The sequence below is a fragment of the Anser cygnoides genome, chromosome 1, assembly GCF_040182565.1.
Source record: "Anser cygnoides isolate HZ-2024a breed goose chromosome 1, Taihu_goose_T2T_genome, whole genome shotgun sequence".
NCBI lineage: Eukaryota > Metazoa > Chordata > Aves > Anseriformes > Anatidae > Anser > Anser cygnoides.
In genome coordinates this window covers 148,110,789-148,133,472 of record NC_089873.1, presented here as the reverse complement: position 1 = coordinate 148,133,472, position 22,684 = coordinate 148,110,789, and the positions used below count along the sequence as shown (strand labels likewise).

Below are 22,684 nucleotides of genomic sequence, written 5' to 3'. Positions count from 1 at the left end.
CATGACTAATTACCTTCTCCTGCTGTAATTAACCAATGACAGCTAAAACTAGAGCGATCACAAAAATCCATTTGTTTTCCAGTATAAACTCAAAGGTATTTAGCATGCAATCCACCAATTCTCTTTTTTCCAGTTCTTCAATATCACTCTTCTGTGTTTTTTGCCTATTCATCCTCCTGCAGCTTCTCCTACCAGTCCTGACAAAAAACCTAAACGGCATGAAGTAGTGAGTGATCCAACTCCTTTTGGTTTAAGAGGTAGAGTGTTACCGCATCTTGTACTCCCCAAATACCCACCCATCCCTGGTGTTCCATCAGAGCACTGGGGATTACCTGTATGATGATGACGTGTGCAGCAGTATTGGTATCTGCTGTGTTTTTCCAAAGGGGTCCAGCAGCTTCTGTATACGCTGGTTTTGATAGCACAACTTGTCAAAGTTTTACCTTGGCCTCAAGTAAAGTAGCGTATGGATAACTTTGGTTTTTAGGACGAGGTGGTGGGAAAGTGATCTTCTGCTGAAGAAACAACCAGGAGCTGGGTGTTAATGGAACTGCAGTGGCATCCAGTTGCTATGAGATGCATGGGTTTTCCAGTTAGCATCCTTTTCCCACTGTGCTCCTTGTAGAGAGGTTTTAACTTCTAAAAAAAAAAGGGGAAAAAAAAAGCAGGGGGAAGGAAAGTCATGTAGTGTAATTAGAGTGAGGATCATCACTGTCCTGTGGAATGTACATTGCCTTACTCCATTTTCGGTTTGCATTTATTAGTCAGTCTTGTTCAATTTTTTCTGGTTGACAGTAGGTGATTTTCACTACCCTGTTAACCTACGATGCTTTAACCGACCCCCTAGTAGCAGTTTGCCTCCTGTCCTCCCAACCCACAGCGAAGCAATGAATAAAACATTTCTGTTAAATGACCCATTTCTCACTAGCAAGGCTGTTGGCAAAGGCTTAAGTACAAATCCCTGAGATTCATTAACTGGAGTCCAAGGAAAACAGTCCTTCTCTTCCTGGCTCTCTTTTCATGTGACCATCTATCTCTTTTAGAAAATATAATCCTAAAGATTAAGCTATTTCAAGCCCTCCCACTGTCCCCTTCTCCAGGTTTCCGCAGCCTTTGTGTTTGTCTCACCTGTGGAGATGATGCTGGTTCTGCTGCTGTGCTGGGGAAACTCTGTGCAATGCCACTGACCCTGTCTGAGCAGCAGGCAATGTAATCCTAGGCCAGACTTGTGCAGAAACTCCACAAGTGTGGATATGGGAATTACAGTGTTAATTTTCTGCACGTGAGATCCGCGAGTACCGCGGAAACTCCTGAATCATTGCTAATTTACATTAAAACTTTTGAGTCCTCTGGACACGCTTCTGAATTGCTGTCCTGTCCAGCAGCCTCTCACTTTAAGAAACAACGAAAACCAAGTAAACAAATTTAAAACATCTGATAACTCCCTCCTTCTGTCTTGCACCTTCTGATCTCTTTTTTGACAGACGCTTTTTCTCCTTCACCAACTCAGAGGGATAAATGTGTGGTGAGCTCAGCCATTTCAGGATGAAGCTGCACCAGATGATGGTCACAGCTTCTCAGTGCACAACACACTGCCCCCACTTGTTTCCTTTCATGATTGCAACCCTCCTACTTGAACCCCAGTGAGCCCAAGGAAAACGAAGTAGTGACAGAATCATATCTTGCAGATTGATCCTGTCTTTGTAGAGAAACCTGCGGGCCTGTTTCTGAAGAGAAGCAATTTATGAATTCTGAGTTTTCCTGGCACCGTCGAATCTAAGCTTGCTCATTTCTGCATCGTCTTTTCTTAGGTCTCTGCCATTTCCTTGCATGCTCTGCCTTTATAGGGAGCTCTGATGTAGTCACATCATGCAGAATACACATGTACACATCAAAATAGCATGCATAAACTCAGAGCTTTTGGTTAGTTATGTGACCATAGTGACTACTTTTCTCCACAGATGATAGGCTTGTTAGAGTGCCAGCTTGTATGAGGAATAGGCGTACTGCTGCTATGGCAGGATCAGGCAGGTCTGCTCCTACCTCCGTTAGCACAATATGTGAAAAGAAAGGCAAGGGAGCTGCTACCCAAAATGTTCCAGATGAGCAGACCAGCGAATGTGATGCTGTGGGAAGAGCAATTACAATGATGTCACTTTCTTTTTCTTTTGTGCAACTTTTTGGTTCTGTTTCTAATGAGAGCTTGGAACAATTAGAAGAAACCAAGTTTTCTTCTGTTGCATTGTCCTTAACTTGGAAATAACCCACAGGCTTTTAGCTGTGTCCCATGGGCCTACTAGATGTGTGCTTCCAGTGAAATTTGCATGGAATACAGCAGGAATTTATTACTCAGTTTCTTCACAGATTTCATTCTTAACCCTGGACAGGGCCAAATGGGTCAGTACTTCTAACCTCGTGCAGGTCATCCAGCAGTGCAGGCGAGGTAAAAGACCCGCTTGGTTTGGTGTGCTCTGAGTGTGATGTCTTAGATTGCTTTGGTTTTACTCTGACAATGCTCCTGGTTGTGGTTTTCTTTTTTTTCTTAATGCACTGGCGTGACCAGCCAGGCAGCAAATGTAACCTACCTCAGCAGCAGTGAAGAGCCAAAATGCTGATGCTTACTCAGTTTAACTGATAATTACCTAGAAGTTGGGATGTTTGTTTTTCCTTTGTCTTTCATTGAGTTTTGTATTGTTACAATTTGGCTTGAACCAAAATGTTACTTGGAACTGTTTATTTGTCCTTGTTATTTTGACTTTTTCATTGTAAGCTCAGCACATGCACTAGCAGTTGCTGGCCTCAGTGAAAAGCATCCTGCTAGTAAAGCTTACTGTAGTTTTATTTGGAAAAGGATATTGTGCTCTCTGGATATGGTCCAGCCTTATAAATAAATGAAATGCTTCACACAGAGAGAAAAAGGAACACTTGGCAATAAGTGACAGGCAGGAGGTTGTTCTTGCGGTATTTGGTGCAATGACTTAACACAAAGATAATTTGGTGTGATTAAGTACCCTTGTGTCAGCCTGGATACCCTTAAATAATAAGCTGCATCATCAGATAAAGTATGAGGTGCCTGTAGCTCCTGTTGAATTTTTAGACAGCTGTTAATTGCTCAGTATTTTGAATGAGACAATGTCCATCCATCCCTCGTTCCAACAAGCTGGTTGCTTTGGGTGACAACCATGTGTGTCTATCCTCTTCCCATAAAGTGCACATTCCCATCCTCTACCCTCTCCCAAAAGAAAGTATCTACACATTGTTCAACTTCGTGTAAGGCAGAAATAGGTTCTTTTTAAGTTGGGAATTTGCTTTCTTTCCATCTACATAAATACAAACGGCCAAATTCACTGCTGTGCGTTGCCACAAATCCACTTTGATGGAAATGGGCCACCTTTTGCTAGCTTTGAATTTCACTTTGTGGCTGTAATAACTTCCCTGTCTAAAGTTTTCCTCCTTTTGTGCTGATCACTTAAGTGGCTTTCGGGGGAAGAACATTCCTCCCAGTCAGTGGCACGCTGTTGCAAAGTTAACTGTTGGCTGTTTGTCCACAAAGGCTGGGCTAAAACGTCTCATTCTCTTGATGCATCTGAAGAAAATGATGGTTGGTCTAGTGCTGAAGATCCACTGAATTCATCGGATGCAGAGGAAGAAGGAGGAGGAGGAGCGGGAAACGAAATGAAGCTGGTAACCAGAAATGCTTTCCTGTTGGGCTAAGCAAACGCTACTGTTGAGTGACAGTGTGTAGGAATGCTTTTGAAGCTTGCTGGAGACAGAAAGTATCTGCCTTGAAATCCTCAGCTGGGTAAAACTCCTGAGGCAATGAAAAATATACTGTTTTCTTAAATCAGACTTTTGTTTGTACCTGGGGAAGGTGTACCTGCAGACCAGCAAGACTGCGAATGCTTATGCTGTAGTACAGAAGTCAAGCCATGACATGCTCAGCTACTGTGTCACATACATCGTGTCACTAGTTCCCAGTTTTTTGTGTGATTTGTTTTTTTGTTTTCCCTTGTGATTTTTTTTTGTAGAGATTTGAATTGTAGTAATGGAAACATTTCACAGAGTGCTTTTCAGGGGGTGAGAATTCATACACTGAATTTGCATGGAATTAAACGGCAAAGTTATACTGCCTCTCAGTATGCATATTTACACTGTCTTCAACATGTATGTGCATGAGAAAGAAGGGAAGAGTGCTTTAATTTTCATAACAAAAGCTGCAACACACTTTAAAGTACTTGAGAAGTAATTTGTTTGTGTTTTTCCCTGTGTGCATTTAGACTCCTGGTAAATACACAGTTGTGACTGATTATGAAAGAGGAATTTCTGAAGAATTTACAGTGAAAAGTGGAGATCTAGTTCAACTGATTCGTGAAGGGGAGGATGGACTTTGGTACGCAGATCTGTGTTTGGAAACTTTTATACGTGGAACTGCGTTTAGAAGGCAAATGTTTAGGGCAAGACGTTCAAAAGCGGTAAATGAAGCAATCTGACTATTTTTTCTTTTTATAGGTATGTAAAGAACCTGAGCACTGGTAGAGAAGGTTGGATCCCAGCAAGCAATCTGCTGATGCTCATAGGCAATTCAAAATCAGCTCAATCTTTAAGCAGCTCTGGTAAGCTATTATAAATGTGATGATTGTCTATCTGAAGATTTCTGTTATGAAAGAAACTTGTGAAAAACAACCATATTGTATTTTCTTGTGTTTTTCTTTTCCTCTCCTTTCCCTTTCCCAGAATCAGGCACTGCCTCCAGCACTTTGAGCACATCATCAAGTTGCAGTGATAGCTGCAATGCCAGCAGCACCAGCTTCTCGGACATTAAGGGCTAAGATCGAATTTTCACCCCACCTCCATGGAAGGTAAACTGGAGTTTGCCATCTTGTGTGGAATTTTTGGACATTGGACTCAAATGAAGGACCACCTGTTCTGTGTTGCTGGCTTTGAGTATTTTGTCTGGTGATTTTCAGAGATTCTCACAGAAGATCACAATGAAAAGTGCATGGAATGTGAAGCTGTAAAGAAAAACTAAGTGATTTGAAATAGGGTATCGTAGAGGCTTCTGCTCTGAATTTTGGAGCCACAGAGGTGCTAGCATAAAACACATTTTTCCCATTGATATACAATCAGGTTTCTGCAGAACTGTACTTTTCGTAACATACAGAATCTGAAAGTGAGCAAACAAAATGTGTTCAGTGCTAAATCCTTATTGTAAACTAATAACATAGTAGTCACTGTACAGGATAGGTGTGCCAAAAATAAATCAGATTTTAAATTTTCTCTCCCCCAAAATACCCTTTCTCCATGGATGTACCTCATTCAGTGCAGTGAAGGGCACTTTTACAGGAATGAGGAAGTAAGTTTGGTCCAGCCATTTCTCTTCTCTTGGGTCTTTAGGATACTCTTCTGTGCCCTAGAGATTGGGATGCAGAGATGACTAATTCTCTGACCACATCATCAAAAGAAAATACTATTTTATCCTTTCCAACCTTTTGATAACACATGCAATGAAATAGCTTTTCTGAGACATTTTGGCCTCACAACCAAACTCTTTACCAATTTCACTGTTTACGTAGCCTTGGCAATTTAGTACTATCTTTCTCCTTATGCGGGTGCACAATGACACACAAACATTCTTATTCACTAGATGGTTTCTTATTAAACTATAATTGCACAGTTACCTTCAGTTCTAATTAGCACGCAGTTATAGGCAAAGGAAACTATTGTGGCTTCCCTACGGATCTAGAGCCTTTCTCCAGAAAAGCTTAAGAGGTCAAGAAGCCACACATTTTTAGTCAATGAAGTATGTTGTAAATTTATTCAAAGAGACAAAAATGACATAATTTTTCGGTCAGGGGGAGCACAGGGAGGAAAAAAAAATCTTCATTAGAGTCAGATTTGTCCTGTAGTCAAATATTTTATTTTTTTTTTAAAGGAAGGATAATGCTAAACTTGCTATTTTTCAAGGCATGATGTAAGCCACTGTTATAAATTTTTACCTTGTGAGATGTTCTTTGCACTTCGTCCTTATAAACAGTACAAAATTGTATGCATGGATGGAATAATGTATTGATTCCTTTACATATTTATAATGTTTTTACTTGTATGAAAATAGGCTTTTACCCAATTTGTATGTAATATTAGTTAAAAATACCATGGTCATTAAGAGCATAATTTTTCAGAAGCACTAAGCAAACCAAATTATGTCAATGGGAATTGCTGTTAATTATCCAACCCTCTGATGGCTGAGCCCTGAAGTCTATCTTTATGCCAGAAATTTAGACTTCAGAGGCTGTAGCTTGGGAAACTTAAAGGAGAAATACTCGAAAGAATGATCTTGGTCCTCAGTTCCAAAAGCAACCTTTCCCCAGACAAAATCAAAAAGGTAGCTGACTGTGGTCAGTACAAATTGAAACGTGTGTGTATATATATACACACCCACACATTTATGCAGATACATATGTGCGTGTGTGTGTATATATATGTGCGTGTAGATATGTATATGTGTAGATATAATGTATCAATGTAAAGGATGTATTTATAGTCTTCATGCTGCTGAATGTGTCACTTTACAATTCATCAATACTTAGGTTTCTTGCAATACTGCAATATAAAGGCGGGTCAGGGTTTTACTTCAGGCGTCTTTTCCAACACAGAAATCCTCTGATCTTTTTTTTAATTATCCCACATAATACTGTGCAGACCAGGAATATTTAGTCTGGTATTTAACAATGAAATGGCGGCATGAGATTCAGCTTATCTTCATCTGTGTAAGTTATTTTGTACATTCTGTAACATAATTTACTTATATATTGCTGTCATTGCTAGGATAAGACTGTCCTTTCATTTCTCACTGCGGCCTCATTTGTGTTATTTCAATGGTTTCCTCCACATCATTGCACTTTAATACAACCCATTTCACCGTTTCCTTTTTTTTTTTTACTGCTGTTGTGATTTAGAGGTTCAAAGTCAGAGGTCTCTATTGTAATTATGAAAATTTGAATAAATTTCAGCACTTCTTGCTGAATGCCTTTATATAGACATGCTCTGTGTTTTATTTTTGTCTCATGGTCTTAAAAGCTGCTTATGGGTATCATATAAAAACAGACTGGATTTTGAACAGAAAAGCAGGTTTGTCTAGCTGTAACAAGCCTCAAATGTGAGGTACTTGGCAGGTCTGTCTCCAAATCTTTTGCCTGCTCATTCTGGACCATCTCAGAAACACCATTTTATCCTGGTGGTTCTGCCACACTTATTTGGAACTGGGGAATTAAAGGATATCAGGAGGTTGAGGATTAAAAAATTACAACCGTTACCAACTTGATTTTCCCCCCACACCCTCCTCCCATTTTTGAAAGGAGTCATATCATGGCTGGATTCTCCCTAAACTAGCTGTGTATCCTGTTGTTCCTCTCCTCCTGCACACACCCTCCTCTTGATCGTGTGGATTTAGTGGAATATACTGGAGGTCTGTGTCTGGCCATGGCCCCAGCTGGGTGAGAAACAAGAAACCAAATTCACCCTTGCAGCATATGAAGAGGATTATGTTTGTACATTCATGGATTAATGGCTTTAAGGACCATTATATGCCGTGGTAAGAGATGAATTTCACCCTGAACTGGAGTGATTTGGGATGAGTTGGTGGCTGTGTCCAGTTACACTATCCAGCCAAGTTATCACTGGGATCTGATTGCTTTCATTTACTTTTATCAGTGTAACAGCCATGTCTGTAGCCAAGCAGGAAGTCTAGCATTCCTGAGCACAACCACATTACAGTTGTCACTGTGACCAGATTTACCTTTGTGGAAAGTAGAGTTTTCTATATAAAAAGCCTAGGAAGTAGAGATTTCTTTTTAATTCTGATGATTATTTCCTATTACAAACACTATAGGCTCATCCTGGATTTCTTATATCCTAAATAACCAGCTCAAAGTTGGAGCACAGTCTTTCCTAGATGGAGAACCAGCTGTCTAGCTGGAATTCAAAACCCTTTTTCTGTTCTGCACAGATGTCAGTGAGCAAAATGGAGGACTTTGTCATCTTTAGAGAACTGATGGAAATTAATTATGGTCTAAATTTCCACTCTACTTCTGTATCATCTGGTGACTATTATGAACTGCAGTGTACAGTTCTGAGTATCCACACAAGTCACCAGAATTAGCAGTCTCAGTGGGTTAGAGTGGGTGAATGCCAGATCAACCTGGTATGAGGGAGCTACCCCAATCCAAACCCTTAATTTAGGATGCAGTTATAGAACTGTCCCTTAAGAGTTAAACTGTGTCTAGATACAGCATGATCAAAATAAGATGCTTAGATAGTGAAATAGCTTATCTGAGCTTTTGTTTGAAAGGAGGTAAATAGGTAATGTAGGTAATGTTTAAGCAACGATGGCCACAATTAGCAATAGCTACTGTTTATCTTCAGTAACAGCTACTAAAATAACGGTGAGATCTTTGGGGAGACTTCAGAGCCCCCTTACCTGGCTCGTGCTCAGGGGTCTTTGTCTTCTGTGCTTCTGCCCGCCCTTTCCCAGGCAGTTTTTGGCTGGATCAGCTCCCAGAACTGACAAACCTTTCCTCTCCATGAGCAGAGGTGCCTGTGCTCACTCCTGTGGCTGTGCCAGGTCCCCATCAGGGACAGCCCCAAATGACAGTGGGGCAGGGGTAGGGAGTGCATGAGGCAAAGACATTCTGGGGGGGGGCTCTGCTGAGCATAAGGCGTCACAGTTGTTTGAGCACCCCTTCCCCTCCTCGCCTGCCCACGCTCTGTTGCACAGGGTTAGCTCTAAATACCTTGTCATGTATAAATAAGCACGCTCCCCAGTACTGATGGGCTCCAAAGAGTATTCACAGCGAAGCCTCCTCACCCAAAGCTTGTCTTTTCTTAGAAAATTTGAGGGTAGTGTTATGCATAGACAAGTCCTTGACTAAAAAAGGAGCGTGACGTACATAAAACACAGGCTGTGAGACAAACTGGCAGCATTTCCTCATCCAACCTACATGAGATTGGATGAAGATGAGGCCCCTCAGCTTTTCAGCACAAGAGGCCAAGTCATGGCCCGGGCAAAGGAAACCCATGAGGAGCTCTCCCAACTTCTCTGTACATGGCTCTGAGCCCTGTGGCGACAGGCCAAAATGCCCCGTGACATTAAGTCCCTGTAGAGGCCTATATGACACTACTAGACCTATATGCAAGAAGAAATGATGTGCTAAAGTATGCTTGTAGGTGTAGTTGCATCTCTCCTGAGGACCATCGCGACCGCTGCTGCCTGTACCAGCTGCAGCCTAAAGATGGTGGTAGAAAATCAAGGATCGAGGCTTGCATTTCTGTTCTGAGAGATTTTGACTAAGGTCAGCCCCTTCGGTGCTGAAATATTCTCCTTGAAAAACCAATTGAAACGAATCAATGAATCACCTTTCAGGTGTTTGGATTTATTTATTTCATATCAGTTGCCAAGACAGCAAGGGGCCCAGCTGTGCTTAAAAGGCTATGTACTTACTAGAGGTACTGGTATGGCTGTGATGGTCTTAGGAAATAGCCAAGAGAATATCTCTAGTAGAGTTAATCTCAATTATTGCCAGCTGAGATACGCAGCACTGAACATAGATTTTGGGCACACCACCTCTAGTTTAAATGTATTTTGCACAGCCTTTTCTATGTCTTTCATTTCCTTGTGGGGAAAAAAAAATCCACACCAACATTAAAAAGTAAAATTTTAAGTACCTGTATTCAGAGCTGATCACAAAAAAAAAAAAAAAAAACCCTCAAAAATATTACCTCCCCATTTTTTACTCCTTCTCTATGAGCATAGTTGCTGCACAGGGGCAAAAAACTCAGTCAAACAGGCAAGTAATTTTCTACTGGAAAGAAATATTTCTCTTTTGAGGTCTAAAAAGCAAATCATTTGCTTTAAAGCTTAGTCACGTAATATTTGTGTATTTACAGTTTAGTACAACAGAAACAGGAAATAATTAACTTGATAACAGGCTTGGATCTCTTGTAAGTAGTCTGATAAGTGTATGATGGCAAGTTACAACTGTTATTGGAGATTTAGACTGAATTTTCCATTTTTAGCTTGTTCCTAAACCCTTTTTACCTAAACTCCCTGGTCAGCTCACTCAAGTGATGTCTTATGGTATTTCAGAAATAGAAATCTCTTTTTTTCCTTTTTAAAAAAAAAAAATAATAAAAATTGTCACTGAGTGCTGACAGGAAAACTCATGTTTAAATAATCAGTGACCTGATGGATCAGATTGAGTTGCACAGTTCCCAGTAGCTTCCATATGTGTCTTATCTTCAACCCAAAATATCAACCTAAAAATAGCAAAATCATACGAGTTTTTCTTTGAAAAATGTCAAAATAAACCAAGGCAAGAATAAAGAACAGTATGTTCTAAGACATCAATTCATGTCTTCCAGGCTACTGCTTCTGGTTTAGACATTTTTACACATTGTTAACATTTTTCTTTTTTTTTATTGTTATTTTTATTTTATTTTTTATATGAACTTGGAAATGAAGCAACTTTGGACTTCCAAAGCATACACTAAAAAAATGCCCTAAATCATATTTTCTGAACAGCTGTCCCCAAACAGATTCTAGCAGCAGTCATGGGGTGAGTTTGCTTTAATATACATTTACTTTTAATTGGACAGTGGATTATTTTCCTTGGAATTGCTCAGAAAATATAAGGCAAGGCTGAAGCCTCCACTGGGAAGGAGATTTATTGAGCAGAATACCAGGATAATTCTCATAAGCTACAGCAAGACCACACAAGAAAAAAACCCACAAAGTGAGATCTAGGGATCTTCTGGGGAAAACAAGCTAATGACCTGACATTTGTTCCTCCAGCTGGGGTCCCAGACCATAAGGAAGGGGAGCTCTTCTTGAAGTCAAGAGCTCTTCTTCAACCAAAGCACTATAAGCAGAGATCTACGTGAAGCTGGCTGGCAAAGAGCTGCCATGAAGTCCTGAAGTCCAGCTGGATCTCCAGTGGCTCTTGTCATGGGCACAGGCCTCCTTGCCACCCCTGATGACATCTAATCTCAAGAATTTTTCTTGGAAGAAGGGCTGGCCCCATGGGAACCGACTGTTGTTCCCAGTACTCGGACTTCTCCCTGCGAAATAACAATGGGTTTTGTTGTATTCCCAAGCAGTAAAAACAAAATCTTTCACGTGTGCAGGCTGGCAAGGGAGAAAGAGAGCAGGGAGGCATTGCCTCAGGCCTAGAGGATGTACAGAAGCCTGTGCACCATCAAGGAAGAGAAGCCAGCGAAGTGGTGCCATGGCTGTGGAGCGGGACCACCTGCAGCCCCTAGCAGGGTGCTGGCAGATCCCACCCAGCCCAAGGAGACACCCCTGGGTGGCGACAGGGACCAAGCTGGGCTGGCCTAGGGCGCAGGAGGCACCTGGTGTTCAAACAGACAGGGGGTGCAGCTTTTCCCGAGAAGACGCGACAGAGGGAGATGTCTGCAAGCAGATCTGAAAAACTAGGCTTCGCTAAGCTGAACATGTCCTAGCTGTTTTCAGCTCACTGCCGTAGGCAAGTGAGCAAGGAATGAGGACCATGTTGGCAGGTTATGAGGTACGGAGGGGCTTCCCAGAAAGCTTGGGCCTGCTAGAGCTCCTTTAGTACCCCAGCTGCCACCCCCTGCCCTGGGACGGGACCTGCCACCATCTCTGACCATGCTGGGAGCCCAGCTGCCATCCAGAGACGTGCCCAAATGCCTCCTCTCAGGAAACCAGTTTCAGAGCAGGATGTCCAGCCGTGGCATGGAGCAGCAGGAACGCGTGCGAAGGGTGGCCGGGAGCCCAGCTGTCCGATCGATGGCGGCTTCCTGGAAGTTCAGCCGAGCGCTGGCAGCAAAGCAGCAGCACAGCTGGGGCTTTTCAGGGCCACAAGGCTGAGGTGCAGAGCCAGCCCTCCTTCCTCCGCACCAACCGAGGGGAGGACTGCCTGAAGGATGCCCCAGCCCTCAGGGCTGCTTCGCTTCTCATGGGCAAACATGCCCTTTACCTCCCTGCTATCTGAAGTCAACATTTACCTAAGCCTGTTGTCAGCTCTCTGCTGTGATGCCACTAATTGATTTCCGTTAAATCAGAGGATTGCTTATTCCCCAGATATAATATGATTTGCAGACTAGCCCCTCGAAGCCCTGTCATTACTCATGAAACGCAATGTGGATCAGCTCCGCATCTCCTCGAGCTGGTACAGCTTGCAAGGCACAGGCATCTTGCAATAAAGCCACAGGAAACCAATGTAGGGTACTTCTGCTGGTTAATTAGTGTCTCCAAGTAATCTGAGCCAGAAGTTCAGGGTTTCCACTGGTGACTGGGAGGTGGGAAAAAGGGGGATGTCAGCAGTTTGGTCATCCCCCAAATCCCTGACAGGTTGTACCTGGCCTGCCTGGTCGAGACAAATGCCCTGCTGCAGCTCTGCATGGATGGTGACACGGCCAGCACAGTGCCATACAGACACAGGGGCCTGGCATTTATTTTTTGCCTGAAAAAGGCCTGTTAGATGGAAAATAAAGGGGCAGGGTAGAAGCCTCTGCAATCAGCACAGCCTTTGCACAGCTCAGGAGAGCGTGCTTCGACAGCAAGCTCCCTGCTGGTGCAGAAAGGACACGGTGCAGGATTTGCAGGCGCCCTCGTGCTCAGCTCTCTGCGCGGATCGTTCCTGGTTTCCATGACTCGCCGGCCCCTCCTCTGCTCCGAGCGTTTGAAGCTGAGCTCTTTGGCCAAACAGTCCTTGCTGAAATGTCAATACGCCGCTGGGACGCCGACTTGTAGGGTTCATCATGGTTTCCAGGCAGTGCGTGGCTTTGCTTCTCTGCTTTCCGCTGCTGATTCCACTTTCTCTGGATGCAGGTACGTCTGCAATTACATTTACTGGCAGCAAACCTCTCTGCTGATACACTGGCATAATCCTTACTGCGAGCTTTGAGTGCTGTTGCACACAGAAATGTTTGTCCTGCCTCTGGTTGTGCCTGTGAGCTGTTCGAAGGCTCTTGTTTGCTTTCAGTGATGGCAGCCGTGTGCTTGTTTTGCCAGCTGAGGAAAATCCCTTCCACGCTCATATGCGCATCTATCACCTCACTGCACAGGCAGCAGGTCAACCATCAGCTGCCTGCCTATGAGGTGAAAACAGGAACCTAGATTTATTTTTATTTCATGCTGAGCCATGGTATTTTTCAAAGCAGAGAATCGATAGCCTCTCATTCAGCTGACAAGAAATTAAAGAGGGGAAGACCGCTATGTTTCCATTGCAGTAGATGGGAGCGAGGTGGCAGCTCTTCGGTAGTTTCAGGATGTGTCTGAAAATCAGCAACCAAATTAGTACAGCAGAACCAGAAGAAATTGCTTGGTGATTCTCAGGTAGCCATTGACTGTGTCTCTCAAACTGTGATGAACAAAGCTGGAAGAAATTTTTAGCAAAGTCTAAAATGTTCCAATGTAAATAAGTGGAGAACGCAGGAATGAAAGTGGGAGGGTGTCAGTATCCACGTGCGTTGATACATATGTAATGTATCTTCAGCATAATTATAAACCTTTAAAGAAAGCCATATTAAATGCATACAGCCTGATTTAAAAATCACAGCAGAACAACCCAGCTGACATTCCTGCAATGGACAAATGTTTATGAAACACCCTGTGATAAATTAGATGCATGACACAAAATAGTTTAATCCTTTAAGTAACTTTGAAATATGGGGAAAATGACCAGTATTTCACATGTAATTCGGCAAATGTCCTGATTTGACACTGATGCCAAGAGGCAAAGAACTCACCAGACCAAACTAGGCCCTCTCGGGATTCATGTTTATGTGTATGCCTGTGAGGGTGCCTATGAGTGTACACTCACATCCCCAGGGGTCATCAGTCTTGTCCTTCAGAGGCCACCCCAAGTCCTCCCAGCAGGCTGGAGGCAAATCTCCCTCTTTTGTGGGTCCTGTGGTGGTGGTGGAGAATGTCCTGGGGCACAGGCAGGGCATATGCACCATCCTGAATCCCCAAATCCACCCACAGTAAATGGGTTCAAGTTGCAAGTACTGATGTAAGTTGTCGATACTAAGCTCCAGAATTCTCTACTGACATGGAGGGGGGAAAAAAGAAACAACAGAAAACAAACAAACAAAAAACACACAATGAATTATTTCAAGACTGGTGCTGTGTATTATGTGGAGCAAAAGTACTTTGCAGAATTCTTGTTCATTATCCTGAATTATGCTGGGTGGGCATAACTGTGCGGTGTGCTTGTATCCTGAAGCTGAGGAGCAGGTCAGCATGGGGACAATGCCATCAGGTGTGGGTGAGGAGCCCTGGCACAGGCTGCCCAGAGAGGCTGTGGGGTCTCCTCCTTGGAGGCCTTCCAAAGCCGCCTGGAGATGGGCCTGGGCAGCCTGCGCTGGGTGGCCCTGCTGGGGCAGGGCTTGGGCCTGGTGGCCTCCAGAGGGCCCTGACAGCCTCAACCAGTCCGTGGTGCTGTGAAAGAGCGAAAGGTTTTGAGATTAAAAACAGTGAGGAATGGAGCACTGGGGAGTTAGGGTTGACTGGCTGACCCGTCACTGAGTGACTTAGTGTAGTGAGTACAGGAACACTGGGTGTTGCCATGTACTTCAGTGCTAGATAAAGCTTGATAAATGCTTTTCAGCTGAAACGGCCCTGCACATTTTGAGACCTACAACACAATGTGTGCTGATGCTTTAGGAGTCGCTGGCACCACACTGGTATAGTATGCCCTCTTCTCTTAAGGTCTGGGCTCTGTAAAATCCATGTGCTGTCACTTTACATGGGAGGCACGCCAGAGGAAGGAGGCTCGGAAAGCTGTGTGCATTTGCCCAGCTTGTCATAAACAGCTCGGGAAGCAGAAAACCTTTCCTCTGTGCCCTTTCCTTCTGGAGTGCACGAATGTACGACAAACACAACACGCCACTGTTTTTCAGTCTTTTTAAAGCGGGAAGAGGCAAATGGCGTTTTACAAAGGCACCGAAGAGCCAATAGCTTCTTCGAAGAGATAAAGCTGGGGTCACTAGAGCGAGAATGCATGGAAGAGAAGTGTTCCTTTGAGGAAGCGAGAGAGATCTACCGTGATGATGAGAGGACAGTAAGTAACGCAGGGCTGGGCAGGCGCTCCTTGTCAGGTGTACCCCCCCACACACACCCTATTGCTTTGACACTTTAAACCATTACAGAAAAAAAAAAAAAGAAAAAAAGAAAAAAAAAAAAAAGCACTTTGTGTCCTGCTCTTTGGCTCTTTGTCTTACATTTCCAGGGGGACAAACAGCAGCAGGGTGAGCTGCCGGAGGGCATCCTGCATGGACCACACGTGGCAATACTAATTTGGGGGATGGTGGGATAGTGGCTTCTCTCTAAGCTGTCTCCCCGGCCTCCAGTAATTCCAGGCCTGACAATACTGTCAATTATTGCATTATACAATGTTTGTTTCAGTCCATCCCACCTCCTCGATACAGAGGTCATTGATGGATACCCTCTCTGTGTGTACTACACAATGCCCTGTTCGCACATGAAAACAATATAGAATGTGGAAAATAATGTAGAATATTTTATGGATATACACTTTCATAAATTATAAAGGCAAATGGGGCATCACTTTGGCTATCTGCAAGCCATCCTGTGCTACAAGAGCTGTAGGACTTCTGAGCAAATTCATCTTTAATCTAATCTCGCATCTTTTTCTTCCAGAAAGAGTTCTGGCACATCTATTCCGGTAGGAGCACTCCGTGTTTTCCAACAGCCACAAAAATGCTCCCGCTGCTGCCGCTCTTGGACTGACACTGAATGTTTTTGCAGACCCCAACCAGTGTGACTCCAGTCCCTGTCAGAACGGCGGGAGCTGTGATGACCAGTTTCAGGATTACGTTTGCCGCTGTCCTGTGGAGTACGAAGGCAAAAGCTGTGAAAAAGGTCAGCACTGACATAGCTTAACAAAATAAAAACAGCATCCTTGATTCAAATGCAAGGCACTGAGATGAGTGGGAGCAATCATTATTGCTCGGCATCTTTCTAGCAGCGACAGCCACTGTTCACACCGCCCGGGGTGTTGGATGATGGATCTAACCAGCCGGCAGCCAGGCACCGCAGAGAAGAAACACAATTATTACCCTTTGAGGATTTTGTAACAAAAATTGTCTTTTGTGAACCAGCGAGAGAAAAGGAGGATTTTATTTTCCTACCCAAGTGTCGAAGTTGCTTTGACTTAGGAGCACGGTGCAGTGAATGAATGAGAACTATGCTGCATGTGCGTCGTACAAAGCCCGAGGGGACGGATCCTGCATTAATAAAGTCTTTCCAGGATAAGTCTTTCCACTGATTTCAGCGGGCAGAACAAATTGACTGTCACGCTTACACTCAGAGCATGGTGAGCCCAGATGAGGACTAGGCACCCATCAGTCTCACCAGGCAGCCTCACAGCTCCCACGGCAGCTCATTACCTGCCCATCACTCAAAGCAAGCCACAAAAATTATGCCCTCATCTCCCTGTACTGCTAAGCTGATCACAACCACCTTCTCTACCACCTCCTCACCTCCTAGGCTTTGTTTTTTTCATTGTTGCTGCACCGCAGCAGCTCTCTAGTCAGCATCTGTGAGCCCTCTCTCCCTTCTACAATGACTTCGTGCAAGGACCACCCCGTTCTCAGCCTTGCACTGTTTCCTCTTGTGCCTCTGGGCCAGAGAGAGCTCATGGCAATACAGGAGTGATTTCTACAAACACCAACGTATGTACAGCTGCCCAGCTGGCTGAAGTGAAAGAATCGGGCTGGGGAGAGGTTGTTTCATTTTACTTTGCAAAAGATAAGTTTTCTTATGACGTGATTTATTCAGTGGCCATCCCAGAGCATCTTTGTGCCAAATGGGAACTATATACTTTCAGTTTTTCAGCCATGTGTTATGATGGTACAATCACAATACTTTCATCCTTTTTCAAGTGTAGTGTGCTACTGCTGAAGCTCAGATGCTGCATGAATGCAGGTTGATTTTAGGTGTATGCTTTTTAAGCATGGACTTTTCCTGGAATCCAGTCCTACAGAGCTTTTGCCAAGCAGTAGTAGCTTTTGACGAAATCACTGTACATAAATCACTGAAATCTGCTTGGCGGCCTTGCTTTCTTGTCAACATTTCAAGTCATAATTCACTCTTGTTAAGTACCAAAATCCATACTCAGAAACCTTAATGCTCTTTCCCCGACTTTAGCTGTGGCTGAGAAGCTGAAGTGCATTTACGACAACGGCGGCTGTGAGCAGTATTGTGCCGATGAGCAGTCCAAAAAACGAGTGTGCTTCTGCGCAGATGATTACACTTTAGCGAGTGATGGTGTGTCCTGCATTCCCCAAGGTAAGACACTACGAGCCCAATGCTAAGTCTAAGCCACCCCTGGAAGAAAACTTTTCAACACCTACACGTCAGGAGGTGCAAAACTCTTGGATGTCAGTTCCCTGCTTCTTCTTCAAGGACAGAGTCTAAAGCAGTAGGTTTGGGCTTCTGCTGAAGCACCCAAAAAATGCAGTCTGGAAAGTGTGTGCACTGAGCCACCCCTAAAAGTGCTGGTGGGAAATGCTGAGCTTGATTTGGGGGCTGAAGCGGCTGAGTTGCTGCAGGTTGTGCAGTGCCCCCAGGCCCTTGAGCTGGGAACTCCCCTTTGCAAGGGGCCCACAAGTCCTCCTCTGAAAAACTGGGCAGGAACCCCATTTCTTCCTCGAAACCTTCAAGTGTGAGGAGGAAGAAGTAGTGCCACCCATTTGCTGGGCATTAAGCTTGCAGCTAGAGCACTCACTCAGAAAATAAGGAAGCTGGATTCGCTTCAGCTGGCAAAGGTTCAAAGCATGGAGACTGCATGCCAGGATGTCTTCTCAAGTGAGGTCCTCACCCGCTAGTGATGCCCTTCAGACCCCTCTTTTCTGGCCCCAGAAGTCCACTCCTCTGGGACGTGGGGAATGTGAGTTTTAACATCCTGGGACAGAGGAGGGAGCTGAGCCCCTGCCTCCTCTGTGGGGAGTGCACCCCCGATATAGTAGACAAGAACTGAGCAGTGGAGGCACATCCCATGGCCAGGTGGTCCAAATAAAGCAGAGCAGCAGGTACTCAGGAATCTGGGGGATATGGGGGTAAGGCTGAGGGCTTTCTGCTGAGTAGAGGGGCTTTGGGCCTCACAGGTCCATTTTTTTTGATCTAGCTTATACTCACTGCGGTAAATTATTTTGTGGCAGTGTTGTTTTAATGTTGATTTCCAATCCATGTGAATTTGTGACTGTAAAATTTTGCTAGCATAATTATTTCAGCTTTTTTTCTCTTCCTCTATTTAGTAGGACCAATACACTTTTGGTATTCCTCTAGACAGTATGGAGAGATATTTCTCTCACTCATCTGACAAGGTAAATTTCAGCAGGGACTACAATAGCACAAGTTCATTGTGTTTCGAATACAGAAGCTGGCACTTTACTCTGTTGCAGATGCCTGCTTCAATTACTTTCTTAGACGGGTAAAAGAGACCCCTGGGGACACACACACAACGGACAGAGCTGCAGGAGCACGTGTTCACGGCTAAAAAAGTAGTTCTGAGGGGCAATGCCCCCATGCACACACTGCAATGGAGCACTCATGCAGAGAACTGATAATGACAGCCTAGCTCTCAACAACAGCAATGTCATTTAAAAAAAAAACAGACTGGTAATGTGCTTATCCCTTATTAGCAGATTCTGCAGTATCATGTGATGGGGAAGCTGCTTTTTGGAAAAGCTGAGAACAAAGAATTCAATATTCCCCACAGGCTTTAAAGCCCGTCTTCTCCTGCGCATAGAGAGGATGATGTATTTGTTGTTGCTTGCTTCCAGAGGGCCAAAATACCGATATCGCTGACCACGCAGTGCAAGAATACAAAACCGTGCAGCTGCCAGACTGCCAGTCCCTTCACCATCCTTCTGTCATCTCTCACCACGTGCTTGCACCTTCCAGCACCCGGACCTGTGTTGCCCTGCATACAGCATTAGAAGGCATGGTTTTGTGCTGCGTCTGTCCTGGCATTTCAGCAGCTGCCACCAAAAGAGCTAGTCCTGCTACTCCACAGCGTGCCTGTATTTGTAAAAGCCTGATGCTTTCTTTGCGTTAGCTGAATTAATAGGCACGTTCAGGCCATTACAGAACCGTGGAGATGTCGGATTCAGCTTGGCACAGACTGTAGGGCCCTGGCTCACAAAGTGATAAAGAGAGAGCACTTCTCATCCTAGTGTTACTGCAGAATGGCTGCTGGACGTAAGGGACGGTGCATTCAGTTACAGCACAGCCAGCTGGCACCCCCCCAGAAAAATCCAGTGCTAGACCCTCTGCTTCACAGAAGGAAAACTCTGTTGTGTGAGGGATGTACTAAAAACACCAAGACTTCCTCTGCACTGCACCTCAGTAGCAGGTTTGGTCCTCAAGACTTGCTTCTCTTATTGCCAGTCTTCACGTGCATGCTTGGGCTATAAAAGGACCTTAGACTGAGGTGTGCAGCCTGGAAGGATTAAAGATGACCTGGACCCAAGCACACTAGGAGGCACAGCAGAAGACATAGTGTCTGCTCTGAGGAGATCTTTGGGTCCACCCGAACAAGGGATAGCAATCTGCATGTCTCATACTTAAGCCTGCGGTCTCACCATGCCATGGTTGCTGTACACTTAGTACAACTGAGTTAAAATCAGCAATGAAAATACACAGGTTACATGGCTTGACAGAGTTGCTTCTGCTCTCAAGTCTGCAGTCTACCTCCCAGTGCTGACATATATCTTAAGCATTTGTATTATTTGCAAGCTCCTGTGATACATGAATATATGTCAGTGTTGCCTGTGTGTCTGCTCTCTGTCTGTGAAACTATATCTGTCTTTTTCCAAAAAAAAGTCTGTCTACCTGCTTTGAATTACTTACAAGAGCCCATGCAACCAGACTAGAAATTTGGTTTTCACCTCACAAAACTCCATTGAAGATGTTTATAGGAATCAGTCTTAGTTTGCTGTGAATTCAGTGCAATGAAATCACACTTGTTGATCTTTTTTTTTTCTTTTTTTTCTTTTTTCCAGTGAAATACCCATGTGGAAAAATACCAGTGCTGGCAAAAAAGAATGCAACTGCAGATGGGAGAATAGTAGGTGGTTTCATCTGTCCTCCAGGTGAATGTCCATGGCAAGTGAGTCTTCAGAAGCCTCTTATTACTTTTTTTCTTGTGAAACCATTATCTTATATTCATTATTTTAAATTTGTTACGTTCAAATCCATAAAAAGTGCAATCAAATTCCCCCTTCATCCATAGCCAGCGGATTCACCTGTGTTCCAAGCTCACATCTTAGCTTTGTTATGGAGTGTCTGTTTTCATAGTAGAGTGGCAATACAACCTCCTCTGTCTCCTGACCCCCAGTCCTTAAACTTACTGCCAAGAATTTTACTTGGGAATACAGTCTTGGCCACTCTTGGCAGGGTCTGTACTATAAGACGGAGAAAATGTTGATGGAACCCCCCCCCCCTTCCTAAATTCTCCACACAACCGGCATAGTATTCTCAAACACAGTTGCATAAAATGACAGAAAGAAGCAATATAAAATCTGACTTAACCAAGATTTAGATCAAAAACAGCTGAAGACGGACATAAATTTGTTTTATGTTGGCAGGCCCTTATAATACAGAATCAAAAAGAAAAATGTGGCGGTACCCTGCTTTCCCCAGAGTGGGTGGTCACTGCAGCTCATTGTTTGGAGCACACCCATGTTAAAGAGCTTCGAGTGAGACTGGGTATGTATCTTCCCTTTCCCACGTCATCAAACTGTGTTTGTGTTGACTTCCCATTCTAACAAACCAGAGTGAAAACCAAAAAGTGCTTGTCTGGAGACTTTCTATCTCCATAAACCTCTACAGAATCAAATTGCTGTCTGACATGACTTGCAATCAACAACTTTTCCAGGTGAACACTCAATAAATGACGATGAGAAAACTGAGCAAGAAAGTGGAGTTACCAATATAATCATGCACGAAGGATACAAGTACGGACAAGTCAATAATGACATTGCCCTCCTGAAACTGGAAACACCTGTGAATCTCACTGATTACGTGGTGCCAATATGTTTGCCTGAAAAACGGTTTGCAGTGTATGAGCTGTCCTCCATCAAGTTCTCCACAGTGAGCGGATGGGGACGTCTACTAGATGGAGGTGCTACTTCTTCTGTCCTGATGAGAGTTGATTTGCCACGTGTAAAGACACAAGAATGTGAGAAGCAGACCGACTTAAATATTACAGAGAATATGTTCTGTGCAGGAGACCTGACTGGCACTAAAGACTCCTGCAAGGGAGACAGCGGTGGACCTCATGCTACGAAGTACAAGAACACTTGGTTTCTGACTGGGATTGTGAGCTGGGGAAAGGGCTGTGCTGTTGAAGGCACCTATGGGGTTTATACAAGGGTATCCAAATACATTGACTGGTTGAAGAAGTCCATGGATTCATAATGCTGAATCAGGGCATTTCAGATAGTGTTATTGACCCTTAATCCCTTTGTGACATTTTCGTATTGAAGTATTCCTTCATTAACTTAGATATGTGGTACACGAGGTATTATTGATGATTTAAAATGAGCCTAATGCCTGCCTGAATACATCAAATAATTTCTATATTGTTGTAAACTTGAATGTCTAGATGTTAAACAGGCACAGAAAGGCCGTATCAAACCCAATGCAGAGTCCCTTTCATTCTTCATCCATTTTTTGTAATAGAGCTAGATGTTGAAAGAAAGACTGTCAGCAATGTGTCAAGCACACCATGAGCCTTCCTTGGGCTACCCTCCCAGCCTCTGGTTATCAGTGATGTACAGGCTTCCTGAGCGAGAAGTTGCATTAGTCTGAATAGTCATGAATGGACCCATTCTTCCATAAACAAGTCCAATCTCTTTTGAACACATTTACACTTCTGGCTTTCACAACTTCCTGTGCTGATGGGTCCTGTAATATGACGCAATGGCAGAAGAAAGAAGAGTTTCTTTTAGATCATGCTAAGGTAGCTTTCTCTTGTAGTGGCAACAGGTATATTTGAAAGGGGAGAATTGTTCTTCAGAACAAGAAAGCTGGAAAAAGTTTAATTCCACATTTACAGGTCTGCTATGAAAACTTGATTTTAGTCTTCTGGCACCAAATATTACTGCAATAAGGCTATTAAGTGGAATATTTAATCCTAAATTTATGAACGGCGAAGAACACCACTGATTTAATCTTATCTTTGCCTTGATATTATGATCATCAATACAGAATGAAAACAAGTGAAAGGGAATGTTTGTTTAATCTGTTGGCCAGTATAATCTAACAGTGAAATGGTGTCCTCTGTCCTTTGGCCTAAAGCCAGAACAGGAGAACAATATGATCATCTGCAAAACAAAGACAGTCCAAAGACAGTTCTCTGAAGCCTTAACATATACAAGGTGGAACCTGAAGAGCTCTGAGCATGCCACAGACTACATCTTTACAAAATGTGTTTCCTTAATGTAAGCATGAGACAAAAAAAAAAAAAAAAAAACGTAAGGGAGATCATGGATGAAACTGAACATGGGATTAATAGTTTAAGTACATTATGTAAATCTTATGCTTTGGATTCATTCAAATCGTGCTGAATATCAGCTCAATCACAAAGGCTTATCAGTTAAATAGGACACTTACTGT

The 22,684-nt window shown here is 43.7% G+C and overlaps 2 protein-coding genes across 22 annotated transcripts in view; both read left to right on the top strand.

Moving 5' to 3' along the window:
- The window catches only part of MCF2L (MCF.2 cell line derived transforming sequence like), a 161,612-nt gene extending 154,574 nt beyond the window's left edge, over positions 1 to 7,038 (top strand). For 15 of the 21 annotated variants that reach the window (XM_066990508.1, XM_048077869.2, XM_048077873.2 and 12 more), the window contains 5 exons: positions 183 to 257; positions 3,554 to 3,684; positions 4,278 to 4,390; positions 4,510 to 4,613; positions 4,735 to 7,038. In XM_066990508.1, the coding sequence (XP_066846609.1) occupies positions 183 to 257; positions 3,554 to 3,684; positions 4,278 to 4,390; positions 4,510 to 4,613; positions 4,735 to 4,829 (518 nt within the window). In that variant the 3' untranslated portion in view covers positions 4,830 to 7,038. The remainder of the gene's footprint in view (positions 1 to 182; positions 258 to 3,553; positions 3,685 to 4,277; positions 4,391 to 4,509; positions 4,614 to 4,734) is intronic. The other 6 variants (XM_066990510.1, XM_066990514.1, XM_066990516.1 and 3 more) reach the window with 1 other exon arrangement.
- Positions 7,039 to 11,939: 4,901 nt separating this feature from the next.
- F7 (coagulation factor VII) lies at positions 11,940 to 22,684 on the top strand. The gene is made up of 8 exons (XM_013197422.3): positions 11,940 to 12,865; positions 14,941 to 15,101; positions 15,701 to 15,725; positions 15,809 to 15,922; positions 17,210 to 17,350; positions 20,068 to 20,174; positions 20,653 to 20,773; positions 20,943 to 22,684. Exons 1-8 carry the CDS (start codon positions 12,796 to 12,798, stop codon positions 21,482 to 21,484), a joined length of 1,281 nt encoding a protein of 426 aa, XP_013052876.3. The 5' UTR covers positions 11,940 to 12,795; the 3' UTR covers positions 21,485 to 22,684.

Coding starts and splice junctions, on each gene's coding strand:
- F7 (XM_013197422.3), top strand. CDS start 12,796: ATGGTTTCCAGGCAGTGCGTGGCTTTGCTTCTCTGCTTTCCGCTGCTG. Junction 15,102..15,700: donor ACCGTGATGATGAGAGGACA/GTAAGTAACGCA, acceptor TTTTTCTTCCAG/AAAGAGTTCTGGCACATCTA. Junction 15,923..17,209: donor AGGCAAAAGCTGTGAAAAAG/GTCAGCACTGAC, acceptor CCCCGACTTTAG/CTGTGGCTGAGAAGCTGAAG.